Source organism: Hemiscyllium ocellatum, chromosome 9, assembly GCF_020745735.1.
Source record: "Hemiscyllium ocellatum isolate sHemOce1 chromosome 9, sHemOce1.pat.X.cur, whole genome shotgun sequence".
Taxonomy (NCBI): Eukaryota; Metazoa; Chordata; class Chondrichthyes; order Orectolobiformes; family Hemiscylliidae; genus Hemiscyllium; species Hemiscyllium ocellatum.
Window position 1 is genome coordinate 55,334,035 of NC_083409.1, and position 27,747 is coordinate 55,361,781.

The 27,747-nt window shown below is 40.8% G+C and overlaps 1 protein-coding gene across 11 annotated transcripts in view; it reads left to right on the forward strand.

Annotated features, from left to right (window-relative positions):
- pde4dip (phosphodiesterase 4D interacting protein) overlaps positions 1-27,747 on the forward strand; it is a 465,593-nt gene that overhangs the window by 288,789 nt on the left and 149,057 nt on the right. For 8 of the 11 annotated variants that reach the window (XM_060830329.1, XM_060830330.1, XM_060830332.1 and 5 more), the window contains exons 1-5: positions 5,997-8,135; positions 18,668-18,805; positions 19,843-19,962; positions 23,865-23,957; positions 26,957-27,196. In XM_060830329.1, coding sequence (XP_060686312.1) covers positions 6,969-8,135; positions 18,668-18,805; positions 19,843-19,962; positions 23,865-23,957; positions 26,957-27,196 — 1,758 coding nt within the window. In that variant the 5' untranslated portion in view covers positions 5,997-6,968. Of the gene's footprint in view, positions 1-5,996; positions 8,136-18,667; positions 18,806-19,842; positions 19,963-23,864; positions 23,958-26,956; positions 27,197-27,747 lie in introns of those variants that run through there. The other 3 variants (XM_060830337.1, XM_060830338.1, XM_060830339.1) reach the window with 1 other exon arrangement.

Below are 27,747 nucleotides of genomic sequence, written 5' to 3' on the forward strand. Positions count from 1 at the left end.
CACCAAATTCCTATACTCCATACTCTGACCATAAAAGAAAACATACCAAATGCCTTTTTCATTATTCCATCTACCTGCAGCTCTTCTTTTAAGGAACTATGAATCTGCACTCCAAGATCTCTTTGTTCAGCAACACTCCCCAGAACTTTACCATTAAGTGTATATGTCCTGCTCTGATTTGCCTCTCCAAAATGCAGATTGAATTCCATTTGCCACTCCTCGGCCCACTGGCCCATCTAATCAAAATCTCATTGTACTCTAAAGTCACCTTTGCATGCACTACACTTCCAGTGTTGGTGCCATTGTATAAAACTGCTGACATTTCTACCAAACTATACATTTAAATTTCCATTGTAATCAAGTTGGTGCTAAATGCATGATCTAAATCTACTTAAACTGCTTTTGCACCTCTTATTTACTTTGTGCAGAGTCAGTAATGATGGTAGCTTTTTTTTAAAACTTGTCTTGTAGCTGGCATCTTTTCTAAGACAGTCAAAAGATACAATAATCAGAATTGAGGTTGGGCCATTTGCCATCTTCTAATTGTTACACCATGCCATTCAGCTTCTGTTCAAAACTATCAGCACCATTCTTTGTTCTCCATTTGAAATCTGATGTTTCCTGAAGATTTATTTACTGTTTTGTGAATTGTGCAAAAAGTAACCAATTCATTGTAACTACTTGACTTGGTTAAAAGGTGAACTGTAGTTAAAGCATTTTTCCTCATGCTTTTCCTACTGTGATTTTATTTTTATTCATTCGTAGAATGTGGGATTGTTAACCTGGCCAGTATTCATGAGTTAACTTTAGTTAACTAATCTTGCAATTATAGCACTCTAAATGACAATATCTGGAGTTAGTTTGTTTATTTTCTTCATGGTTTGATCTTGAACTTTCTTCCACCTTTCATATAACTCTCCACCTCTCCACTCATATACAAATAAAGAATTCAAGCCAGAGCATTCATCAAGATCTCTCGTCACCAGGTATTTGGTTTAGTGATAGTACACTTTTTTCTTTGAGCTAGACAGTCATAGAACATAGAACAATACAGCACAGAACAGGCCCTTCGGCCCACGATGTTGTGCCGAACATCTATCCTAGATTAAGCACCCCTCCATGTACCTATCCAATTGCCGCTTAAAGGTCGCCAATGATTCTGACTCTACCCAGAGAGTGGTGGGGGCATGGAATGCGCTGCCCGTGGGAGTGGTAAAGAACCCACCCCTGACATCTCCCCTATACCTTCCACCCTTCACCTTAAATTTATGTCCCCTTGTAACACTCTGTTGTACCCGGGGAAAAAGTTTCTGACTGTCTACTCTATCTATTCCTCTGATCATCTTATAAACCTCTATCAAGTCACCCCTCATCCTTCGCCGTTCCAACGAGAAAAGGCCGAGAACTCTCAACCTATCCTCGTACGACCTATTCTCCATTCCAGGCAACATCCTGGTAAATCTTCTCTGCACCCTCTCCAAAGCTTCCACATCTTTCCTAAAGTGAGGCGACCAGAACTGCACACAGTACTCCAAATGTGGCCTAACCAAAGTCCTGTACAGCTGCAACATCACTTCACGACTCTTGAATTCAATCCCTCTGCTAATGAACGCTAATACACCATAGGCCTTCTTACAAGCTCTATCCACCTGAGTGGCAACTTTCAAAGATCTATGTACATAGACCCCAAGATCCCTCTGTTCCTCCACCTGACTAAGAACCCTACCGTTAACCCTGTATTCCGCATTCTTATTTGTTCTTCCAAAATGGACAACCTCACACTTGGCAGGGTTGAACTCCATCTGCCACTCCTCAGCCCAGCTCTGCATCATATCTAAGTCCCTTTGCAGCCAACAACAGCCCTCCTCACTGTCCACAACTCCACCAATCTTCGTATCATCTGCAAATTTACTGACCCACCCTTCGACTCCCTCATCCAAGTCATTAATAAAAATTACAAACAGCAGAGGACCCAGAACTGATCCCTGCGGAACTCCACTTGTAACTGGGCTCCAGGCTGAATATTTACCATCTACCACCACTCTCTGACTTCGACCGGTTAGCCAGTTTTCTATCCAATTGGCCAAATTTCCCTCTATCCCATGCCTCCTGACTTTCCACATAAGCCTACCATGGGGAACCTTATCAAATGCCTTACTAAAATCCATGTACACTACATCCACTGCTCTACCCTCATCCACATGCTTGGTCACCTCCTCAAAGAATTCAATAAGACTTGTAAGGCAAAACCTACCCTTCACAAATCCATGCTGGCTGTCCCTAATCAAGCAGTGTCTTTCCAGATACTCATAAATCCTATCCCTCAGTACCCTTTCCATTACTTTGCCTACCACAGAAGTAAGACTAACTGGCCTGTAATTCCCGGGGTTATCCCTATTCCCTTTTTTGAACAGGGGCACAACATTCGCTACTCTCCAGTCCCCTGGTACCCAGTCATAGATACAAGCGAGCTCTGGAGACTTCACATAATTTTTATAGAATTAGAAAAACTCCAGTGTCATTGAAAAATAGTGGGTGGAATTTGATTCCTGCCTCTTCCCAGTATTCCAAATTTTGCTGGATTAATGTAAGGATGAAGGTGGCTAGTCCACATCTTGCACTTCCACACTGGCAAGATATACTGTGGGAATAGTCTCCTTGTCTCCCACAATTTGCATGAAGTTAGATCAACTTCTGGATCACTCATGGCTCCTCAGAAAAGCTGTGAACCATAATTAGAATATTTTGAAAAATAATTTGAAAAAGCCTTTCATGTGTTTTCCGATCTCCCATTCCAACACAGTACCAACTCATATCCCCCTCCCATCCCCAACTACACAAAACCACTGATCTGTACAGTATCAGTAATGTGTGTGGACCTGTTCAGAAAACTACCCATCCATTCACAAATCATCTTTTGAAATAAAAAATTATTTCAGCAAGCCACAACACACTGCACCACAGAGGAACTACGTAGAGCAGAGAAAAATCACCTATACAGTGTATTCAAAAAGAACGGGTATCCAATGAAAACAGTCTGCCGATTTCTCAGCAACAAACCCCAACAAGCAGACAAGACACATCCAGAAACCCTAGCCACTTTCCCCTACATCAAAGACATCTCGGGAATGACTGCCGGACTACTCAGACCTCTTGGCATCATGGGAGCTGACAAACCCACCAATACACTAAAATAGCAACTAATGAACTTGAAAGACCCTATACAAACAAGAAGCAAAACTAATGTTATTTACAAAATACCTTGCAAGAACTGTAACAAACACTTACATTGGACAAACAGGCAGAAAACTAGCCACCAGGATACATGAACATCAACTAGCTACAAAAAGACATGACCCACTCTTACTTACAGATGATGAAGGACACCACTTTAACTGGGACAACATATCCATCCAAGGACAAACCAAACAGAGACACGCACAAAAATTCCTAGAAGCATGGCATCCCAGCCAAAGTGTTAACAACAGACACATTGACTTGGATCCCATTTAACATCTCCTGAGAAAAAGAGCAGGAAATTATATCACCAACCCAAGGAAACCTAAACACATAAATAGAAAGCAGGCTATGCCATCAGTGCTTCATTTGGAGGCTCACTGATGTTGTTACCTAGAATGGTGATGAAACATCTGAAAATGAACCTTCCAACTCAGTGAGCAAACCCACATCCGTAAAACCATTCATACAATCTTATGAAGAAGGGTCAAACAGATTGTTAAAGTATTCATGACAGGCTTCAGACACTTCACACAAATATACTTGTGCAAATAAACATGTGACATTGAACAGTGATCCCAGAATTTGCTTTAACCACTTAAAGATATCAATCAAGGAAAGTTAAGAATTCTCTTCAATTTTCAAAACAAAAGCTCCTACTGAGATAATTCTTTTGGGTCTGAGCTTCCAGCCAAGGATTCATAACACCAGGTGTAAGAACTCTTTCAGTAGAGTTGGACAGTCATGGGGTAGGTTGGTTGGATGAGAGGATTATGAGGAATGATGGGCATAAGGGGTGAGTGCATTGCATTTTTTAAACACAATTGAGACAATGAACTGAGGCAGGCTTTCTAAACAGCCTGCCATCATGGCCAACAAGCTCCTGAGGTCAGTGGGTCCTGCTTTATCTCATCTTCCCTAACCCCACACCAGAGTATTGATCATGGGATTTGGGGTCTTTTCTAATGAGACAAGTCAGTAAATTGGGAAATCCCCCAATTCAGCTCCCCACTATAGTAGAGAAAACCCAGCCTTAACGTGTCACTTTACTGAAGTATGGTTAGGAATTTTTATTTCTCAGATGATCCTTTAATTGAGGCACCACCTGCACTCTCAAATGAACTATTTTTTTAAAGTCACGTGGTAGAAGGATCTGAAAGTTTACTGGGGAGGAGCAGATAAATAGAGTTGAGGCCTCAATCATGGTCTACTGAACAGCAGGGTGGAACTGATTTGGTTAAATGAGGTGTTGAGCTCCTTTTGTTTACATACACAAGGGCTACCACATGGAAGTGTGCAACTTTCCCACCACCAAAATCACCTTGGCTTTTTTTAAAACTACCGCCAGTAATCATCTGTGTAGTTAATTAAATATTTATATACAGAGCCTGGTAGGTGCAATGCAAGCTATCAAAAATGAACAGGGAGTTAGGCTGAGAGGGAAAGGTCTAAATCAAAATGGATTTGTGCTCCTGTTTCTTATAATTACTATTATAATCAGAGTAGGTAAAGGTGACTTGGCTCATATTTAACCAGATAATTGGAGATACTGGTTGAAGGATATCTACTTTTGCTGTTTATGGGGCCTTGCCTGTGCAAATTGTCTGCTGCATTTCTCTTGCACGAATAACTGCATAACTAATATGTTTTGAGCAAAATACTACCAATGCTGAAAATCTGCAACAAATTCAGAAAATGCCAGAGGCATCGCCTGAATTCTGAAGACTAATTAAACTGGACTCGAAACGTTAACTTTGTTTCTCGCTCCACAGATGCTGCCAGGCTTGCTGTGGTTCTCCAGCATTTCCGGTGTGCATTTCAAATATATTTTTGGTTGTAAGAGTACAAGATTCTGCAAGACACTATAATAAAGCATTTTTTTTAAGTATTGCAATTTTAAAGGTCAGAACAGCACGGAACAATTAAATGTATTGCGATTTTTATGGATTATTAGATCATACCTGGCGCTATTCTGAACCTTTTGATTTAAACTAGGACTGGAAACACCAAGTTATTCGTGGCTTACAGATGTTTAAAGAGTACGAGACAAGTGATCTGTTGTATTTTTAAAGTGACTGCACCGTTAAGCCCCAGGGAGTTCCCCCACGATGTGCGCCAACCTCGCACAAAACTGCCATTCAAGGATAAATGCAATACATGTTTTCCAAGACAAAATTATCGAGCCAGGTTGTGGGAACATGCAGTGTTTTCACAGTATTAACCCCTTATTCACAACGTGCGGAAACCGATATCTGTCCTTTTTTTGTGGGGGGGCGTGAGTTCATTTGAGGGTAGGGAGCTGAGTCCACGTTAAAACCTCCCTCCTGACTTGGGGAGAAGGTGTGGTGGAAACCGAGCCGGAGAAAGACATATTCCTCCTCATGTCGACCGGCTGCCGGGGCGGAGAACCGTACCATAATGCAGACGGGTGCCAATGAGGTTTGGCTGGTCCTTCCCCTCGGCTTCGGAGTTCTGATTTCCAGCGGGACACCCCCTCCGTAATTGTGTCCGGCCGAATGCGGTTACTTTGTTGTCAGTGGCAGTGCAGTGTGTGACTGTAACACTGGGCTGAGGAGATGCAGAGTGTAGCGGGTTCTCCCTAGGTAGCGGGTGGTTTTTCCCAGATGTCTGCCTGGAGCAGTGTGTCAGTCTCAGCGACATTGTTGCCACATCACTGCCGGGTTAGATAGTTACAAAACAGCAGCTTCCCGTCCTGCTGACATCGTATCCGGGAAACCCACCTAACGGGACGTGATTTAATTATTTTTACGGAGAATCTCTCTCTCTCATTCTAGTCCCGTTACTCGGCCACTGTGGCTTTGTTTCGTGTCTTCCCTCTGATATGAAATTGCTCGCTTTCCTCCACCAGTGCAGCGAAGGCGAAAGGATGATGCCGAGCTGATCACTGGGTTTTTTTTATTGTCTCTGGCCGAGTTAATATCGCACCCCGGTGTAGCCAGCGTTCCCGGCGACGTGAAGATGTTCCACAAACGAGTCGACAATAAAACGGGCTGGTGTTCATTCGGCGGCACGATGCAATGACACTTGCTGGCATTGCTCTTCAGCAGACACTCTGAAATGAAATTTCTCGTGGAAATGGATGGCTGAATGCTCTATCTCTGAAACGTAGGAACCGCCGCCCGGTGCTTTTTTTCCACCTGTAATTGTATTCAATTTAACGAGGATTGCCCTTAAACTGGGGACAAAGAAAACCACGGAACACTCAATTGTATGATAAATGCTGAATTTTAATAAGTTATTGCAGAGTGTTTATGTTTATGGAGTATTATTAGTTAAACCATGAATATAATATCAAGACTGACAGTGGCGCGGCCGTACGCCCTCATACACGTCCAGATAACGGCGGAGTCATTTTTTTTAACCCTGATTTGACGCCAGGTAGACGGAGATCCATAAGTGATTGACAGTCCAACATTGGTGCAGGCTACAGCAAAACTGTAAAGGCGGCTGTGTACATTAGGTGGTTTGAATGCACACACGGATTTTGGTTGACTTCCTGCCGGCCTGGTTATTTGAAGCTTTGCTGCGGAAACGTTATTTATTATTGATACAAACGAGCTGGCCTTTTAATTGTTATCCAGAACCCAGTGTCAAAGCCCACGTAGACTTAAGGTTGTGACATTTCTGTTTACATTTTAACATCGTGACTGGTTGGGTTTTTTTGTGCATTTAACCTCCTTTTAGTGTACAGTCAAGTACAAGGCTGGAGAATGAAGGAGGTTTGTAGAATCTGTGCCCGGGAACTGTGTGGTAACCAACGGCGATGGATCTTTCACACAGCTTCCAAACTAAACCTACAGGTTATCCTGTCTCACGTACTGGGTAAAGAGGTATCTCGAGATGGCAAGGCAGAGTTTGCTTGTAGCAAATGTGCATTCATGTTAGACCGTATCTACAAATTTGACACAGTTATTGCAAGGATTGAGGCCCTGTCTATTGAGCGTTTGCAGAAGTTGCTCGTGGAGAAGGATCGTATCAAGTACTGCATAGCTAGTCTATATCGTAAAAATAATGAGGAGCCGAGTACTGACAACAAGGGAGAGGATGTTGCAGCGGAGAGCTCCACCCTGCCTGATGTTCGGTACCATGCTCTGCTACAGGATGACTTTGTATATTCTGGATTTGAATCATGGACAGAGCAAGGTGAGGAGGCCATGGAAACGCACAGCTGCCAGACTTCAGATACCTCCGGCTACAAATCCCGAAAGTGTCGCAGCTGTTCAGCCTTGCGTGTGACTGATGCAGACTATGAAGCAGTTTGCAAAGTACCTCGGAAATTGGCAAAGACTGTTAGTTCTGATCCTTCTATGAAATGTGGAAGTAGTGTGGTGGGCAGCACAACTGCTGAGGAAGGTCTTGCAATGCCAGTCATATGTGAAACTATGCCCATTGGGCAGTGTGAGTCTAGGACATCTGTCTATGCTGACTCACTGGATAAAATGTCTCCAGCCTCTTCTGTTGAATCTCTTAGTCATACGGTGGAGTCCGGCCCTGGGCACACTGGTGAAGCAGCACAAGTGGAAAAATGTGCCAAAGATGACAAAAGTCCCAAATCAGACTTTTCTGATAGCCAAGGAAGCCATTCTTTGTTGCACGGACTAAAGCTAGACTTTATCCTTAGCTTAGTGAAGAATGTTGAATACAGGCCTATATCAAGTCCAAAAGGCAGCAGATTGCCAATTCCAGTCAGGCCTGCTCCACTGGGGTCTCAATCAAGTAGTACTTCGGTGGATGGGATTTCCAGGTCTCATTTACAGAACAATAGTTATGAATTTGTTAACAAAGACCCTCTCAGGATGCACCTTAACTTTGATGTAGCAGATTTTGAAGAACTCTTTCAGGACATCCTAGATGAATATATTCCGATTTGTACCCAGGTATTTGAAGTGTGATGGCTATCTAATTTGTTATCTTCCTATTATTCCTATGACCCAGTTTAACAGTTAGAAACAACAGCCATCAGACAAATCTCTGTTTAACATTTAAATATTTAATTTAGTTACTCAGTTTTTAAAGTTTAATTATCCACCCCTGTAACTCAACATAAATAAACACACACAGTGCTAGAAAAGTTCTTAGGTCTGGCAGCATCTGTAGCAAGAGAAGCAGAGTTAACATTTCAAGTCCAACAACGATGAAGAGTCAATTAATTTGAAACATTAAGCCTCTCTCTCTGTACAGATGCTGCTGGATCTGCTGAGTTTCTCCGGCACTTTGTGTGTTTATTTCTGACTTCCAGCATTCACTAATTTACTTTTATTTCAGCATAAATAGTTGTTGAACATCTTCTGATGTGAAACCTAGGGCTTTTCTTTTTTATTGCTTTCATGTGCACCATTAGATTGAAACTTTCTGCCATCAGAGAGTGGTCCAGTGACAGATACGGATTGACATGGATAAATAGTTTGTGAAGTATTTAATGCATTCTGTGAAGTCCTAATGTGCTGATTTTTATCTTTGCTCTTCTGCCATTCTTTTTTTGCTAGATCTTTGGTAGGCTTTGAAAGGCTTGGGTGTCCACCTTAGCAGCAGTCAGAGCCCAAAGAATATTGAAGGACATGCACAGGAATAACATTGGCATTGGTGAAAATGCAGCATCTTGCATCAAGTGATTTATCACTCTAGTCACTTGGAGTAAATCTCCTTTTGAAATATTGGAGATTAGTTTTTTTTGTTTAGAAAGGTGGCACAGTGGTTAGCATTGCTGCCTCACAGCGCCAGAGACCCGGGTTCAATTCCCGCCTCGGGCAACAGGCTATGCAGAATTTGCACATTCTCCCCATGCCTGCGTGGGTTTCCTCCGGGTGCTCCGGTTTCCTCCCACAGTCCAAAGATGAATTGGCCGTGCTAAATTTCCCATAGTGTTAGATGTAGGGGAATGGGTCTGGTTGGGATGCTCTTCGGAGGGTCGGTGTGGACTTGTTGTGCAGAAGGGCCTGTTTCCACACTGTAAGTAATCTAATCTAATCTTAAAAAAAAAAGTGAGGGAAATCAGTATTGGCGAATGGATGACTCCTTCCAGTCCTAAGAACCACCTGGAAGGCAACAGTAAACGATTTGCCCTGGAGAAGTAAATCGGTTCAGCCAAGTTTAATGGGTTGATCTCATTAGGCTGTCATTTCCCTACTTTCCTGCCATAATGGCAGTGAGCTTTGTGGGAAATGACTGTCTGTCCGGCTTTTAAAATTGGGCAGTAGGGACCTGGCATTGGGAACACAGGAGAATGGTCCCCAGGACAGGCCAGTTGATTGTTGGCGCTTGGGGGAATTTAAGTTCAGAGGAAGGGGGGGGGGACTGAAGACCTTGTCATGTGGCCAAAATGAGCACTCCAGGGCCACAGTTTGCTGAACCTGGTAGGTGCTGTTCCTGGTAGGTGTAGCCTGGTAGGGAAGTCAGGACTGCTGCATTGCTTAGGCTTCGGGTTCACAAGATCCAGCCCCAATGATGTAATCAAAGATCTATTTTATTTAAAAAGACAGGACTGGCTTGGGATGGGTGTATTTGTCACCAGCCATTTAAAATTTATAGTCAGCAAAGTCGAGACTCCAAAGAGAATATGCCATCCCCCACCCCATACCATTTTTAACTGCCCCTTCTGATTTTTTGCCTGGTCAGCCAGCTATAATTAAAACCCAAATTCCATCGTCAAGCCATTTCAAGTCCAGTCTATCAAAGCTAGTTGCAGAATAAAACTTCCTCTGCTCTCTCAACCAATACGGTTGAAGTTGAGTCTGGATTAGAGTAGTGCTGGAAAAGCACAGCAGGTCAGGCAGCATTCCAAGGAGCAGGAAAATTGATGTTTCTGGCAAAAACCTTTCATCAGGAATAGAGGCAGGGAGCCTGTAGGGGGGAGTGATTTAAAAGATAGGGGGGTGGGGATGGGGTGAAAATAGCATAGAGTACAATAGGTGAATGGGGGTGGGGAAGGAGGTAATAGGCCAGAGAGGAGGGTGGGGGAAGGTAGCAAAGAGTACAATGGGTAAGTGGGGTTGGGGATGAAGGTGATAGGTCAGAGAAGAGGGTGGAGTGGATAGGTAGAAAGGAAGATCGGCAGGTAGCACAAGTCATGGGGACGGTGCTGACTGGAAAGTGTCAAAAGGATTTTGAGGTTAAAGTGTAAATTTTCTGTTTCACATATCAGTCTCCAATTAAGACTGCTAATTATTACCAGTTTTTGACAGTAGGATTGTGCTGTCTTGAGAAGAACAACAGTTACCACCCATGGAAAGGGCATACTTTTATATCATATGAGTCCAGATGTCTAAGAAAAGGATCAGAAAGACACTGGGACAGGTGACACTGTCACTTAGAGTCAAAATGTTTGTAATTAACACATTTAAATTTCTCTCTACTTTGATTTTAAAAAAAAAAGCGTCGGAGGCTGAGGGGTGACTTTATAGAGGTTTATAAAATCATGAGGGGCATGGATTGCGTGAATACACAAGATCTTTTCCCTGGGTTGGGGGAGTCTAGAACTAGAGGGCATAGGTTTAGGGTGAAAGGGATAGATTTAAAAGAGATCTAAGGGGCAAATGTTTCATGCAAAGGGTGGTGCGTGTATGGAATGAGCTGCCAGTGGAAGTGGTGGAGGCCAGTTCAACCACAACATTTAAAAGGCATCTAGATGGATATATGAATGGGAAAGGCTTAGAGGGATATAGAGTTCATGCTGGCAAATGGTACCAGATCAATTTGGGATGTCTGATCGGCATTGAACCGAAGAGTCTGTTTCCATGCTATACATCTCTATGACTAGGCATTCAGCCCTCTGAGCCAACCCTGCTGTTCAGTGAGATCATGGCTGGTCTTCTATTAAACACCATTTTCTTGCACTATCCATGTATCTGTTAATGTTTTAAGATGTAGAATTCTCTTGGTCTCCGTCTCAAATCTACTCAGTGACTGAGCCTCCACAACCCTCTGGGTGGTTAGCTCCAAAGATTCTTCATAGTCAGTGAAGAAATTCCTCATCTCTGTCCTGAAAGACCAGCCTTTGCTTTGTCAAGATTTCTAGATTACACACACATACACTGAAATACCCCCATAAAATGCAACTGTTATCCCTACAACTGACTCTTCAATACTTGGACATAGACCATCCAGGGGATTTATCTACCCTAAGTCCCATTCAATTCACATAGTGTTAGCCTTTAACTAACATTTCTTTTACATTAGTCTCTCAGTTCCTCATTACTTCTGGGAAGTTTTGTTATATTTCAGTCACTGAAGACAGACACACAGTATTTTTCTTTTTAGTTTCTCTGTAATTTGTTTATCTGCTATTATAAATTCTCCTGACCGTTTTTGCAATGGACCCTCACTTGTTTCTGATGATCTTTCCTTTGTTACATACATATAGAAGCTTTTAGAATCTATTTTTGTTTATTGATAGTTTGCTTTCATTCTATTTTCTTTTCCTTGGTCCTTCTTTGCAGAATTCTAAACTCTTCTCAGTCCTCAGGCTTACCATTCTTTTGTCAACTTTATAGGTTTTTTTTTCCTTTTGTCTAATACAATCCTGTAATTTATTTTGTTGGTCACTGTTAAAACATTGTCCCTGCTTTTAATGCATGAGAAGTATGCATTTTTAATGTAAGCGATGTATTAGTCCTTTAAATGTTAGCAATACCTGTCTCGTGTCATACCTTTTTAATGTAGTCTGCCAATCCACTATAGGGCAATTTGTGCCTTGAAGTCTCATCATTTTCTATCTTTAGATTTAAGTCTAGCTTCTGATTGAATACATAACTTGAAAGCTTAATGGAGAATGCTTTTGTATAATGGTCACTCTTTCCGAAATGCTCCTTCTACAATAAAAGTATTAATTAGCCCTTTTCTTCACACAATACGAGGTCTAAACTAACCTATTCCCTAGTTGGTTCCTCAATGTACTCTTCTAAAAGAAAACCTCATATACATTTCAAGAATTTGTCTTCCACAATATTACCACTCTTTGGGTAAACCAATCTATATGTACATTGAAATCCTCCATGATTACTGTTTTATCTTTGATTAGAATCATAAAGTCCTAAAGCACAGAGACTGGCTCTTCACCCCAAACTGGTCTGTGCTGACCAAAATGTCCATCCACGCTAACCTCGTTTCCCTGCACTTGGCCCATATCCTTCTAAACCTTACCTAACCATGTATTTGTCCAAATACCTTTTTAAATGTTAATGTACCTGCGTCAACCATTTCTGCTGGCAGTTCATTCCATATGCGTACCACCGTCTGTGACAAGCACCTCTCATTTCTTGATTTATATTATGACTTTCGTTGTCACTGCTGCTAGGTTGCTTGTAAACAATCAGTTTCTTCAACTGATTCTACATTTCAAACTCTAAAACTTGGGGGTCATCACTTCAGCTCAAATTCCCGTCTTTCCTAAATGTCAGGTATCCATGGGATATCAAGATCCCAATTTTAGTTTCCTTGTAGGCACATATCTGACATGGCTGTCAGGTCATATATGTGAATTTGTATTTTGGCTGACAGTGCATTTGCTTTATTACAAATTCCTCAGGATATCAGATGCAGAGCCCTTAACTCAGTTCCTTTTAATTATTTTTGTAAACTCTGACCCTGTCTGCTGGCAACTCTTATTGTAATTTTAGTCTCATGTCATTCTCTGATTATCATTACCTTTATTGCTGCTTTGATCTATTGCCTTATATTTCCCTTTAATTTACTCAATCTTCTGGGGATTGGTTGAGCTCAGCTGGCTGGATGGTTGGTTTCTAGAGCAGTGTGATGCCAACAGCATGGGTTCAATTCCCATCACCGGTTTGAGGTTACCATGAAGGACTCTCCTTCTCAACTTCTTCCCTCGCCTGAGGTCTGGTGGCCTTCAAGTTAAATCACCACCAGTCGCTTCTCTCTCTAATGAGAGAGCAATCCCTATGGTCTGGTAAGAGTATGGTGACACGACTCAATCTTCTCCAAAATGATCTCTGTTTAGTTTAAACCCTCTCTACTTCCCTAGTTATATGACTCAGTAGATTAGCCCTACACAGTTCAGTTATACCCATCTTACTAGTATGAGTTCCTCATGAATTGAAACTCATTTCAATTGTTCTATGTTCATTTCTCCACATTAGTTTTTTAAGCCATGCATTCCTTTTTCTAATTGTTGCCTTGCAGCAATTTGCATGTGGCATAGATAATGAAGCCAAGATTATTACCTGTGAGTTTGCTTTGGAATTTAGTACAAAGCTCCTCATATAGCCTATCTAGAACCCTATTCCCCAAACTTGCCAAGACTATTGATATATATTCGGACACACCCCCGCAACCACCACCACCATTACTTTCGTCACCAAACCCAACTTATTGCATATCCTCTTACTTCCCTGCATATCTGGGCAAATATCCTGAACTCTGGCACTGGACAAGCAATACTGCAATCTAGGATTATCACTCTTAGCTCAGATAAGTGTCTGATCTCCTTAAACATGCTATCCCCTACCAACAATTTCTATATTGGCAAGAATACTTACATCACTTCAAATGATAGAATAGGCTGGGAATTGTCGTCTTCAGATCCCTTCTATCAGAACCAGGGATGAAGAGTCCAGCAAAAGAAATAGCATGAGGCAGCTTGCTCTCCAGAAATACTCCATTACCACCCTTTGAGAATATACCACATTTCTTCCAGGTGATCGGCCTGTCACTTGCTCCCCCTCCCCATTTTCTGCAGATGTCTTGGAACCCTTGCCAGTGAAAGCTGTGAAAACGACACATCAGGCTTTGAATCTTTTATATTATCATAATGATGTGTGAACATGTCTGTGAACCATTCATGCTAGAAATTGATCAGCAAAAGTCATTACTACACAGTGATTACTGTTTTGTGTTCATCCACATGATAGATGTTCCTTCTCGAATGTGTGATCAATTTCAAATTTGGCAAATTATGCAGAGGAAAAGACCACCTGATTTGTCCAAATTAATGCCTTTTCTCACCCTGGATTTGTCATACCTACCACCTCTCTGTCCATCAGACAGATTTGAGGTATAGAATGTCTCTGTTTTTTTAAAAAAAAGAGTCAGTTAACACCCAGAGTCTAAAATGAAAGTGGAAAATGCAGGTTGTTGATGTCAATAACATCTTAAATTAAAATGGCATCCTTGTCATATTCCAAAAATGCTTCACAGAAAATAATTGGGAGAGATTCATAAATCTGAAAATAGTCATTTCACTTGACTGCCTGTTCTGTGCTTCACTTTGGACAATGTTAAACACCTGAATATTTAACATTGGCCAGCAAGTAGAATAGAAAATAACCATTCTGATTTCTGACCGAGATTTAGTATAGGCAGGATTACTTTGAAATAGAAGAGACAATTCACATTCACTATTAGAAAGTATAGGCCAGAGATAGAGCTATAACATTGAGTGGTGTAAATTCTCTTCCTGGGTGCACTCCTCATACACGGCATGTTAAGGATCCAATTAATTTATCCTTGTGTTATATTTCCTTCAGAGGTTACTGTTCTTTCCAGTGTTCCACCATTTGATCAAGGAATAATTTAACACCTCTGGTGACCTGAGAGTACTGCTTTTTCAGGGCAATTTAACTTTGCTAATAACATTACTGTGCACTACAGTAACTCAAGGCTCTTTCAACAGTACTTTCCAGACCTGTGATCTCTCTCTCACCTTGACTTATTGCCTTACCATTTCCCTGTAATTTACTCAGTCTTCTCCAAAATTATCACCCTCTGTAAATTCCTCTCTTGTTTTCACACCATACTGGCTTGGAACCATACCACTGGTTGACACTAGGTAAAACTTCTAGAACTCCCTTAACCGTATGTGGGTGGACTTACACCACACGGATTGCATCAGTTTAAGAAGATAGCTTAGAAGCACACTTTTTGGGCTGATTAGGTACAGGTAGTATGGTTTCCTACCAGTGATGTCCACATTCCCATGAATGAATGAATGCATGCTTAACAATTATACTGCAGATTTATACAAAGAATATATAAAATTGTTAAATCCAGAAAACAGCTATATATCCACTTATAGGTTTATGTCCAATATTGAATACAAGTCTGTCATGTTTGTGTTTTCAATCACGTAATTCTAATAAATTAACCCTAAACGTTAATTCTGCTTCTTTCACTGATCTGGCAGCATCTTTAGAGATATTTTGTGTTCAGTCCCAAAATTGCTGAGCCTTTCATACTGTCATGAAAAAATATTTTAAAAATCATCTTACAGTTTAAGAGCTGCTCTCAAATATGTTTTACTAAAATACTTTTTGCTTCTAAAGCATCTTTCTTATTCTCCATTGCACTATAAATTTCAACATTCTGAGAAATGTCATGCGGCTTAAAAGACTAACACTCAGCAATGCTATGCGGCATTTGCTACTGACATCATCCATCAATCACTGGACTGTCTTGTTCAGATAATGACATTGCTGTCAAATGCTCTCTTAACATATACTGTGCAGCTGACGTATGCTATGATGCAAGCATGCTGGTGTGAACTTGGCTAATGAGTTTTGATAGGTCCTTTCAATGTGGGAAAGGTATCACCATGAGCTAATTATTAATTCACCTCTACATATGCCTGTTTACCGAAAGCAAAGTGGAATTTTGCCTGTGGTCATTAATTTCAGCTTTACCATCCTCATCACTACCTTAATGAAAACAGCAAAATCAATTTACATGAAGAACCAAACCTAGAAATATTATAGGCCAAATGGCATAGGATACAGGTAGTGCATTTCCACACTAATCTGGGCTGTCCATTCTTTTTTTTTAAGAAAACAAATATACTGTGAGTGGTTATATAATTCCTTTCTTCATTTCAAACTAACAGTTATGTTCCTACTTTGCTCGAGTTTTTATTCATGAAGTCTGACCGTCGTTCAGAGAGCTTACAGAAGTGTTAAGAGTGTCCATTAGCAACCCTGTCTGCTCTTGGCTTCCTAAGACAATTACAAGATAAAGTCAGATCTCAACAAATAGGTTCCTCTACTTTGAGAGAAAGGGGCAGGAACATCAATTAGTTAGTTGTAAGTAGTGAGCCTGGGGTTAAACAGGGTATGAGGCAACTGAAAATTTAAGAAAGAAGAGTCACAAAGTGCCTAAAACTTGCTGAGATCTCTCTTCACCTCAGTGGTAAACAAGTCTTCATTTGTAATGGTTTCAACCAGCAGTGAGAACATTAACTCTACAGGATATTCTGATACCTCTTTTTCAATTTATTCAACTTACCCAATGCTACCTCCACTGAATGCTCAGTAGCAACTGTGCACCATCACCCAGTCTCATCCATTTAGCAGAGAAGCTGATCCGAATGATTGTCGGTTTAATAATCTACATGTTTGGGAGGCCCTGAGGATTGTTGCCTAGACCTGCTTCAGCAATAAGTGAAGATGCAAACCCGATATTAATTTTTCTCCCCTATTTTTATGTCCAATGAAATGCATATAAGGTTTATATCAGAAACAAACATACCTCCAAACTTAAGTCATGATTTCACATTTCAACTACTCAAACTTGCCATTGATTGACCTGGTGAATATTAAACATGTTTTCCTCGTCATCCAGGGATAAATCTGGACTGGGTAACACTTCTGATGCAAATGGTGGCAATCTTAATGTCAGCTACAATGATTTTAGTCTGCACTTGAGTCATCCCAATGATCTTTAATTTTATATTCTTGCAATCCATCAGAGAATGTTAAAAACACACAACACCAGGTTATAGTCCAACAGGTTTAATTGGAAGCACACTAGCTTTCGGAACGACGCTCCTTCAACAGGTGATTGTGCAATCACCTGATGATGGAGCGTCGCTCCAAAAGCTAGTGTGCTTCCAATTAAACCTGTTGGACTATAACCTGGTGTTGTGTGTTTTTAACTTTGTACATCCCAGTCCAACACTGGCATCTCCAAATCATCAGAGAATGGGGAGCTATAACATTGAGTATTAAATAGACAGATACATCCATGGACTTAGTAATTTTAAACATTGTCAGGTTTTGAAGTGATTTCTTGTGCAGGAGATTTTTTTCCCTCAAAGTCTGTCTCAGATTAGGAAGCTGTATGTATGGTGATGTTTGAGTATTGGAGCCAAATGGCTGAGGTTGGTATGACAAAGTTGATAGATCAGCTGATGAGCATGCAAACACCTTTTTGTTACTTTCTACGATTCTGGCTGAGAGTTGTACCACTTATCCCTGCTGTCAAGACATTGTGTTTGTTAATTAAATTTATTGTGATCATTTCCATTGAATGATAGTCAGCTATGGCTCATATTTGCTACTATCACAAGCTGAGAATAAAAGCCACAAAAAAAGCTGATGTTCAACTCACGAGTGGTATTTAGTTCAGAAGAAGCAGGCAAAATATTCCATGGTGATTTTTCCTGTGCTCTGTCAGTATTGTGCAAGCTGATAAAATAGATTTAAATTGGGACACCTTGCTGCTTCAGTTGTTTAAGTACAGTGTGTGATGTGACTCTTCAAGGGACTGTGTGGTCTGAGTTAGCTGATCTCCACAAGAACAGTAATTGGCCTATGTGTTGGTGACAGGGTAAGGAGAAAATAACAAGGTTCTTGTTACCCATTGGGTTTCAATGATTCAAATGTATGGATGGTAGAGGAGCAACACGTTTAACCGAGTAAGGAACTCATTTGTTCTCATGTCCTACATTGTTGAATATTTATGAATCTAACTATTATAGTGTGAATTATTGAGTATTTGGAGAGATTTTTGTTTTGTTTTCAGCACTGTCTGATCTCTTTGTGCCATTGTGATATCCGGAGTGTACTGAACGTCCGACTGAATGCTTAATTACATTTTGCCAGAGTTTAAAGACATCAAAATTCTCAATTACTAAGTTGCGTTATACTTTGACATAAATTTCTTCAACAGCACCTTCTAAACCTGCTACTTTGCTGACTGTAGAAGACATGGGCAGCAGCTGCTTGGAAACACCACTACTTCCAAGTTCCCCTCAAGTCTCTCAATATCCTGGCTTTGAACTGTCACTGGGTCAAAATCCTGGAACTTCGTTCCCAATAGCACTGTCGGCAACCATTCCTGGACTGCACTGGTTAAAGAAGATTCATCTCCACCTTCTCAAGGCAATTCAATATAGGCAATAAAAACTGGTCTCGCCATTGGCAGTTGCATTCCTTGTGCTAAATAAACAGCAACCTTGCCATGCATAAAATAACACAATATGAAGTATGTTACAATGTAGGATCACGACTGAGTTTTTTTTGTTACATATGCCTCATTTAGAGCAAAATGGACAGTTTGAAATAATGGAAGGAATTACTGCAAAATAAGTGAAACTCTAGGCAGATACTTGGTGACTGCATGATGGCACTGCTGAAATATTTGAACAATTAAATAAATGTTTGACCATTCTTTTTCTCCTCAGAACCTGATTGAGGAGCAGCAGCAGCAGTTGAACCAGTATGAGTCAGCAGCTGGACAATGTGTCACTGAACTACAGAAAGCCCAGGCCCAGGTACATGGGCTGCAGAGCAGAATCCAGGAAACAGAGTCTGCCAACAAGGTGAGCAATTTATGATGTTGCTGCTCACAGATATTGCTGTTTTGATTTGGATTTATAACCAAATACAGTAGGGAGTACTGTATTACTGTAGCCATAGCAAAGCAGTACAGGTCCTGGAAGCCTTAACCAAAGCAGAAAATTTTGGTAGCATCTGTGGTGAGAGCAGTTCACGTTTTGAGTTAAATATGACTTCTTCCAAGGAACTGTTGGACCTTTCTAAATCTTCAGGTACAGAATAATTTTACCGGGACTAGCCAGTAGATCACAAGTAATACATAGAGCACAAAACTGTTTTTGCTCTGTGGATCCATGTTGACAGGTGTCGGGAAACATGTTCATCTAATACTACTGGTTGGACAACCTTGCTGTTAAGGTACGTGGAAATACCAGACTGAACTACAATTAGACTTCAACTATTTCCCTAAAATGGTTCAAGGAGTGAGTAGAAGGCATCTTTCCATGATGTCAGTGCTTCCTAAGTTTTTTTTTCTCAATGTAATCCCATTTTGAGGCTTGAAAACTGATGTGATCCTTTGATAACCAGTGAAAGGGGAAAGAAAAGACCTATCAGAACAGGTAAGGGTCAGCCATTGCTGCTTCTGAGTCCATCATTTTGGGTCCCAGTTCCCACTTTGGGAAGCCCTGAAGTAGATGTCTTTAATTCTTCAAAACTATACTATTACAGTTGAAACCAGCTCATTATCTTTAGATCAGATTAGATTACATGAGATTCTCTACAGTGCTCTGTGGAATTTTTAAAACTTTGTTGTCAACTCTCCCATCAACTCAGAGTTTTTAGTAAATAGCCATCAAACAGGTGGTGGTGGTGGATGGGTGTGGAGGGGGTGGTGGGGGTGATGGTGGAGGAAGAAATGTAACAAACCCTCACCCTGCCCCCCCCCCCAGAAAAAAAAGTCTAGTCTGGATAATAATGCTTTTAAAAATTAAAAATAAAGAAAAGAGTAAAGTTTTTAAATAACATTTCTCTCACCATGCTTAGCACATGCAGCAAATCTATTGTGACTTTATTTCCCCAGATGCTGCAAGAGAATCTAAGAGAAATGGAAAGTGAATTAAAGGAAATGCGTTACACACTACAGAAGCAGGATCTAACCCAGTTGGAGCTGAAAGAGGCTTTGAAAAGCAAGGAGAAGGAAGTAAGTGTCACACATATATGTTTGAATGGAATGAAAACAAAATTGATGGGAATGAATGAAATCTTAAGCTGAGTTTTCTTGCAAACCTTGAGATCAGGCCCAAATGTGGGTCCCAAACTCATACTTACTGGTAGTGAGAGTGCATTGTGATAATCCTGGAGGAGGCTTCCTAATTGTTCAGAGCTCATGGTTCAGTTGAAGGGAAAATGCAGGCTCCAGTGCTGCTAGCCAAGTAAAAGGCTGGCAGCTCTGAAGCACCTGTAACCTTGGAAGGGCGAACGCTGCTGTGCTGATTAGGTGATCAAGAGTCTTTTTAGACAGGTCAACAAGATGCATCTGATGAAATGGAAGGCTAACCCCTCTGAATGACTGTTTGGAGCAAAGCAAGCAGCCTTTCTGGATGTCGGCTTCCTCTTCAGGTGATAGCGTATCTGGTTCTGATGTACCCATGTAATGCTGCAGACTATTGGTGGCCTTTGCAGACAGGAGGGGGCTAAACCATAGCTAGGAAAATGTCAATAAGTTCTCTTAAGTATCTCCAATCAGAGCCTTATATATGCAGTGAAAACCGAAAGAACTGTGGATGCTGTAAATCAGAAACAAAAACAGAAATTGCTGGAAAAGCTCAGCAGGTCTGGCAGCATCTATGGAGAGAAATCAAAGTTAACATTTCGGGTCCGGTGACCCTTCCTTAGAACTTGTATGTACAGTTTGGCTCCCCAATGAACAGCTAATACACGTCCTTACTCAGCTCTTGAGAAACTTTTTCAGAGTGTGGATGTTTTCGGAACATTTCCCAATGTGGTTCTGAATGTTTTTCCAGCTGCTCTGCCTTCAGGCTTGTTATCCAAGACAAAGGCTGTTCTCCTCATTGAAATAGAGGGAGACCTGTACCAGCTTCTTGAAAATGCTCTTGAATTGAGTCCCTAAATTTCCCTTTAATCATGCAAATTAATCATCTTCAAATGAATGCATACTTGCCATTTCATTGGTGGGTGTGATGGATGTGCTTCACCACCATTTCAGGTTGCATCATCTATTAACCACAACAGCCCTTTTTGTGCAAAATCTCCTCTTAGTTTCCATTCTCGAACACTTGTTAATTATTTTAAATGTGTGATCCCACTGATAACTAACCCATTTGTCAGGGGAAAACACTTCTCTTTTTTTCTTCATCTGTTAAAATCCCCAAATTTTCAATACAATTAGCTTTCCTCTTAAGCTTTTCTTGCTGTTGCGAATAGTGATCCCTGCCAGGAGATCTGTTGTCATGGTCTGCCACCCTTCTCTATGTTATGTCATCATAATCTATGCACAATAGCTCTCCTGCACCCATTCTGTGGCATCCAGCATCCAACCATGCATAGGTCAACCTCACTTTCTGATGTCCTTGCTTTGCCTCCGAGGAAAGTTCTTTGTAGCTTTTCTGCTCCAATCAAAAGACAAAATAGTGACACTTTCTTCTGTTGATGTCACTTCTTAGATTTTCTTTACTTGGAGATGCCGGTGTTGGACTGGGGTGTACACAGTTAAAAATCACACAACACCAGGTTATAGTCCAACAGATTCAATTGGAAGCACTAGCTTTCAGGTGATGAAGGAACGTCGCTGAGAAAGCTAGTGTGCTTCCAATTAAACCCGTTGCACTATAACCTGGTGTTGTGTGATTTTAACTAGATTTTCTTTAGTCTTGAAAATTCACCTTTTTATGGCCTATCTGTGGAATTCTTAGCATATACCTCGGCATCCATGTTTCAGACATCTGTCTTGTCTTCCGTGGATATTTATTCATTGTCTAAATATTTGAGGCAAACAAAAAGTGGATTGAAAGCAGTATCTTGAGATTTTACCTTGTTACAAGCTTGAAGTTTTTTTCCACAACATTCCGGCAACTTCTATCCTTTTTCTGAATTATGCATCACATCTGTCATCATCTGTTATCACTTGCCCTAAATAGATAAACTTGTCGACTTGTTCAGTGTAACACCATTCACTTGAATCTTCAAATTAGTTTCTTCTAATGTATTCCTTCAATGGTGTGGAAATTATGCAGCACTTTCACAGATGCTGATGCTGACACTGCAGGAGCTAGAACCTGCTGTTGGCATTGCCTTACCAGCAGTGGACAATGTAAAATAATGAAACTATTGTTTTCAAGGGTAATGTTAAATCCATGCTCAAGTCTAATAAGGCTCCACTCTGATAGCAGCCTATCAATATTTGCCAAAGCAGACTCATCAGGAAACCTTAGCAACTCTTCATAAAAATATTAGTCTTGATAGAAGAGACTGCAGGCATAATAGTTAAGTGAACTTGTTGTGTGCCATGTGCATTCACAGGCAAATGGGTAAAAGCAAAAAGAACTTGTTTAAACATGCTGGCAACAAATTGGTAAAGCAAAGTGTCAGCGGAATTCGACATTTAATTTCACTTCAGGATAACTGCCAATTATCCCTTGGAGTCTGTAGCCTACACAATTTTTTAAACAAGATTATAATTTTGGCTGTTTACTGTATGTATGTAAACAGCCTGGCTTATTGATTACCACAACTTCAGTTGGAAAGGGATCTGGAAATGGGATCAGCCTTTCTTTCTCACTTGCATAAATGTTTATTAAGTTATTAAAGTTCTCCTGCATCTATACTGCACGTTTACTGTCCTATATTTTACCCTAGTCTCAGTCACTTTACTGAGCTGTGCCTTCATATCCTTGTAAATGTGAATAAAAGTAACTATAACACTAATCTTAGAACCAAACTGCTCTTCTAGGTGAATCTAAAATTCTACATACTATGATCATTGTCACATAGAGGCTTCTTTACCATGTGCTTATAAATTAATCCTGCCTCTCTTGCTTATTAGCAGGTCTAAAATAGCCTGCTCTAAGAAGTTGCCCCGGATACGCTTTATAAATTAAATTCCTCAGCAATCTTTGCCAACCTGGTTCACCAAATCTACATGTCGATTAAAATTACATGAGTGTTGTGTACCTTCCATAATCCAATTATTTCTTCCAGTACACTGTTCTACACTGAAGTCATGATTTGGGGGCCCACAAATTGTTCCTGCAAATGATCTGTTGCCTTTGCATTTTCTTATTTATATCCAATTAATTTATATCCAAATTATACATCCTATTCTATCAAAATAAGGTCATTTCTCATAATTATACTAATAACATTCTTAAATAACAGAGCTACTCCTTCACCTGTTCCAGCTTTCCTGTATGTTCAAAATATCAAATAACTTTAAAGATTTAGGTTCCTCCCATGGCCATTCTGCAACCATGTCTCTGGTAATAGCTATCAGGGTATGTGTGTTTATTTCTGTCTCAGCTCACAATTCATCCATTTTGTTACCAAAGCTATCTGCATATGTATCCAGAACTTCTAAATTTTTTTTTCATTTCTTTCAATCTCTGGTCTTATTTATTGTTGCATTCTTAACTTCGTATTTTCTTACCTCTCCTGTTGCATTTTTATCATTACTCAAAACACAACTCTGTTTTATCATCTCTTTGGTTGCCTTTGATTTGCCACGTATTTTCTCACATGATCCTTTTCTGCCTCTATTTAGTTTAAATTCATTTAAACTGATGCCTAGATACTAGAGTCGGAATAATGTCAAGATGAATGTGATAAGTATTGGTTGACTGACATGAACAACTGCCATTTTCAAATGGGCAGGATGTGTTAGCAATTTTGTAATTGTTGTGAGAAGTTTTTGAAACTTTACTGCCTTCAGTAGAATTGTTGTGATATACTGATGTGAGAAATTGCAACCAGAGGAAACTCTCTCCCTGGAAGTATGGCCATAAAAGCCTTCAAGCAATTAATGGTTTTTTAGCTGGTAATAATAACAATGTGTTTGTCACCTCCTCACTCCTGCTCAACGCCCTTTAGGTTGAAGAGCTTTATTGTGTCATCGATGGTCAGAATGAGAATCAATCCAAATTGAGGGAAATGCTTCACAGATGTCAGGTTGAAAACCTGAAGGTAGGTAATGAATAAAAAGGTAATTTTTAAACTTCAAACATTTGGGCTATACTTCAAACATTTGTTGCCTTTTCTCTAATTCCGTATTTAATGTTCATGAATGGCTTGTTCAAAAATAGAAACTCTAAGAGAAACTCAGCCGTTCTGGCAGTAAGGCAAAAGTGATGCTGGAAACCAGAGTTTAGATCAGAGTGGTGCTGGAAAAGTACAGCAGGGCAGGCAGCATCCGAGGAGCTGGAATTCCTGATGAAAGGCTTTTGCCGAAACATCGATTTTCCTACTTCTAGGATGCTGCCTGCTGTGCTGTGCTTTTGCAGCACCACTCTAATCCAAGATCTGGCAGTGAGCAGAGTTAAAATTTCGGGGTCCAGTGAGCCACCTTCAGAACTGTTTGTAGATAGGAAATGATAGTGTAAATGCTGAAGATGGGATGGGGGGAGGAGGAGGAGGAGTACATGATATGTGGAGCCAAAAGAGAAAGACCAGAAGTTGGGCATATTAAGGGGTGGGTAATGGTCAACCTGGGAGAATCAAAAGCTGCTTATGGGGACCATTAATCGCTGACCATGGGTTGGTTGTATAAGCAGCCCATGTGACAATATAGCCTGGTTGTGTGAGGATAGGGGAAGGATATGAAGAAAATGCTCAGACTAAACTTATTGAACTCGCTATTGAGACCTGAAGGCTGCAGGGTCCTCAAGCAGAAAATGAGATGCTGTTCTTCTAGCTTATACAGAGCTTTGCAGGAGCACTGCCCAAGGCAGAGATGTTAGCCAGGGCACATCAGTTATGTGTTAAACTGGCAGGCAACTGGAAGCTCAGCATCATTTTTGCAGGCACAACATTTGTGTTCTGGAAAGCACTCGCTCAGTCTGTGTTTCATCTCTCCATTGTAGAGGAGACCATTAACAGCTATTGATTCTCCCAGGCTGTCCACAATTGTTCACTCCTCCCCACCTCCCCTCACCCCATCTTCAGCATATATACTAACCTTTTCCTCACTGGATCCGCTGTTTTGGCTCTGATTTCTTTCCACAAGTGTTGCCAGACCTACTGCGTTTTTCCAGCAACTTATTTTTGCTTCAGATCTTCAGCATCCACAGTTCAATTTTTTTTTGTCTTGTTCCAAATCAGCTTCAAATAATTCTTGCTCTCATTCTGTGTAAATCTTCAAGTACATTCTCCTAGATACTCTTATGCCTCTTTTTTATCCAATTACGTTGATATCAACATCAGCTTCTTAGTTGAAATCCTCATGGAAATTCATTATATCCCTCATTTCTCATTCTAAAACTTTGAAAACTGGGTTGCAGTTTTAAACCTCTGTTACTCTTTCATTTCCAAAAGGAAACCTAGGGTCAATGATTAGGACCTTACACAGCAGGAAGAATTTTTAGAAGTGAACTTATAATTTTCAACTGACTCTCCCTGCATAATCAACAAGGTGAAAAATAATTGGTCTTTTGGTAGAATTAGAACAGAAAATGCTCTAAATACTTGGAAGATCAGACAACATATGTAAAGAGAAAAGTGTTTAACAGTTCAGATCTGTGACCTCCCATTGTTTTTGTGGTGTTGATTGAAGGTGGTACGGATTCATGTACAAAAACTCTGCTTGTATTTTATACACTTTTAAGAAGTAACCACACAGTCCTGATCTTCTCCATTGAGCTGGATCATTTAATTAAGTATTTTAGACAGCAGTATGACATCATCTTGTGATTAAAAAGCTGCTAGTAATCCCACCATGTAGCTTTTGGCTATTGTGCTGACATTCATATTGAAAGAATGCATTAGTGCATTTAATGCAGTTGAGGGAGTGATGCATTGCTGGAAATGCCATCTTTAAGTTCTTTGAGATTAGATTCCCTACAGTGAGGAATCAGGCCCTTCGGCCCAACAAGTCCACACGGACCCTCCGAAGAGTAACCCACCCAGACCCTTTCCCCAATTCTCTACTAATGCACCTATGGGCAATTTAGCATGGTCAATTCACCTGACCTGCACATCTTTGAACTGTGGGAGGAAACCGGAGCACCCGGAGGAAACCCATGCAGACACGGAGAGAATGTGCAAACTCCATACAGACAGTCAACCGAGGCTGGAATTGAACCTGGGTCCCTGGTGCTGAGAGGCAGCAGTGCTAACCGCTGAGCCACCGTGCTGCTCCAAAAATTTTGAACTAGTGCTGCTTCTGCTTCTAACTCCATGAGGCAGGATAGGGAGGTTTCAAATAGCATGTGCAGTTACTGAGTATCTGTCCTGACCTTGGGACCCACCAGAAAGCTTCAAAGCCAATTAACTATTTTGGGCGGCACGGTGGCACAGTGGTGTCTGCGTGGGTTTCCTCCGGGTGCTCTGGTTTCCTCCCACTGTCCAAAGATGTGCGGGTCAGGTGAATTGGCCATGCTAAATTGCCCGTAGTGTTAGGTAGGGGGTAAATGTAGGGGTATGGGTGGGTTGCGCTTCGGCGGGCCGGTGTGGACTTGTTGGGCCAAAGGGCCTGTTTCCACACTGTAAGTAATCTAATCTAATCTAAAGTGTATTGATCACTATAGGGATATTGTGCAAACTAACCAGAAGTGAGATAAATGATGAGATCTGTTTGTAGTGGTGTTGAAGATATCATGAGACTTTCTTCAGATAATGAAAGGGTAGATAGGGTTCTAACATCCCATCTGGAAGATAGCAATACCAACAATGCGTCACTCCCTTGATGGCACTAAATGTGTGCTCAGGTTGCTGACTGAAAGGGCATTACCTTTGAATTGGGCTGAATGGAAGTACTGTCTTGAAAGTGAGCTATCTGTCTTTGTTTTGAGTTTGGAGGCAGTGTTCACTGGGGATAAGGAGTAATGTTGAAGTAAGCAATATTGAGGTAAAGAGTTGTATCAAAGATTTGAAAACTCAAACTGTTTTATCCTCATTACAATTTATGTGTATTCTCTATTCCTTATTCCCCTCCACTCTGTACGTGTTTCTGTTTTCTCTGAGTACAGCGTTGTGCATCCTGTCAGAGTACTGATGGACAGCTGGTACCACCACATGCCCAACAACAAGCTGAGCTGCTGGAACTGCAAAACGCCTCCTTTTCCAATCAGCTGGAGTTGCAGCAAAAGCAGAGGCTACTACGACAGAAGGAATACCAGCTCGTTGAAGCCAAACAGAGAAAAGAATTTCTTGAGACTGAACTCAAGGAGATGCATCAGCAGAAGGAAGCTACAATAACTCACAATCAAGTAAGCATCTGGTGTTTCCAAAGATACAATTTATACGAGGAAAGTGTAATAGTTAAGATTGTTTTCTGGTCCAGTACAGCTTTTGATGCTTGTTTTTCAAGTTGAGGGATGCCTGTACTATTGCTAGATCAGAAAGTTTGCACCACACTGAATATATAAGAGATTTCAATATACTTCAACAGTTTAATCCCTAGAAAAGAACCTTCACCTCAACTTATCATCCATGCCAATGAATGGTATCAAGAAAATCTTGGTATCATATTGACAATAACTGAGACAAATGAGACTTTCACACCATAACCTGGCTAGATTTGAAGCCAAGTTCCTGAGGTGGAGATCAAGTGGGCTAGATTTTCTAAGGAGTGACGATCTCTCACACATTACCACTTTGCTCCTTTTTTACAAAACAAAAGAGCATTTCTGATGGGAGATTCTGGTCAGAAATGTGGAGCCATGCTTCTATTCTGACTAGAGCTGAAAATGTGATGCTGGAAAAGCGCAGCAGGTCAGGCAGCATCCAAGGAGCAGGAGATTCGACGTATCGGGCATAA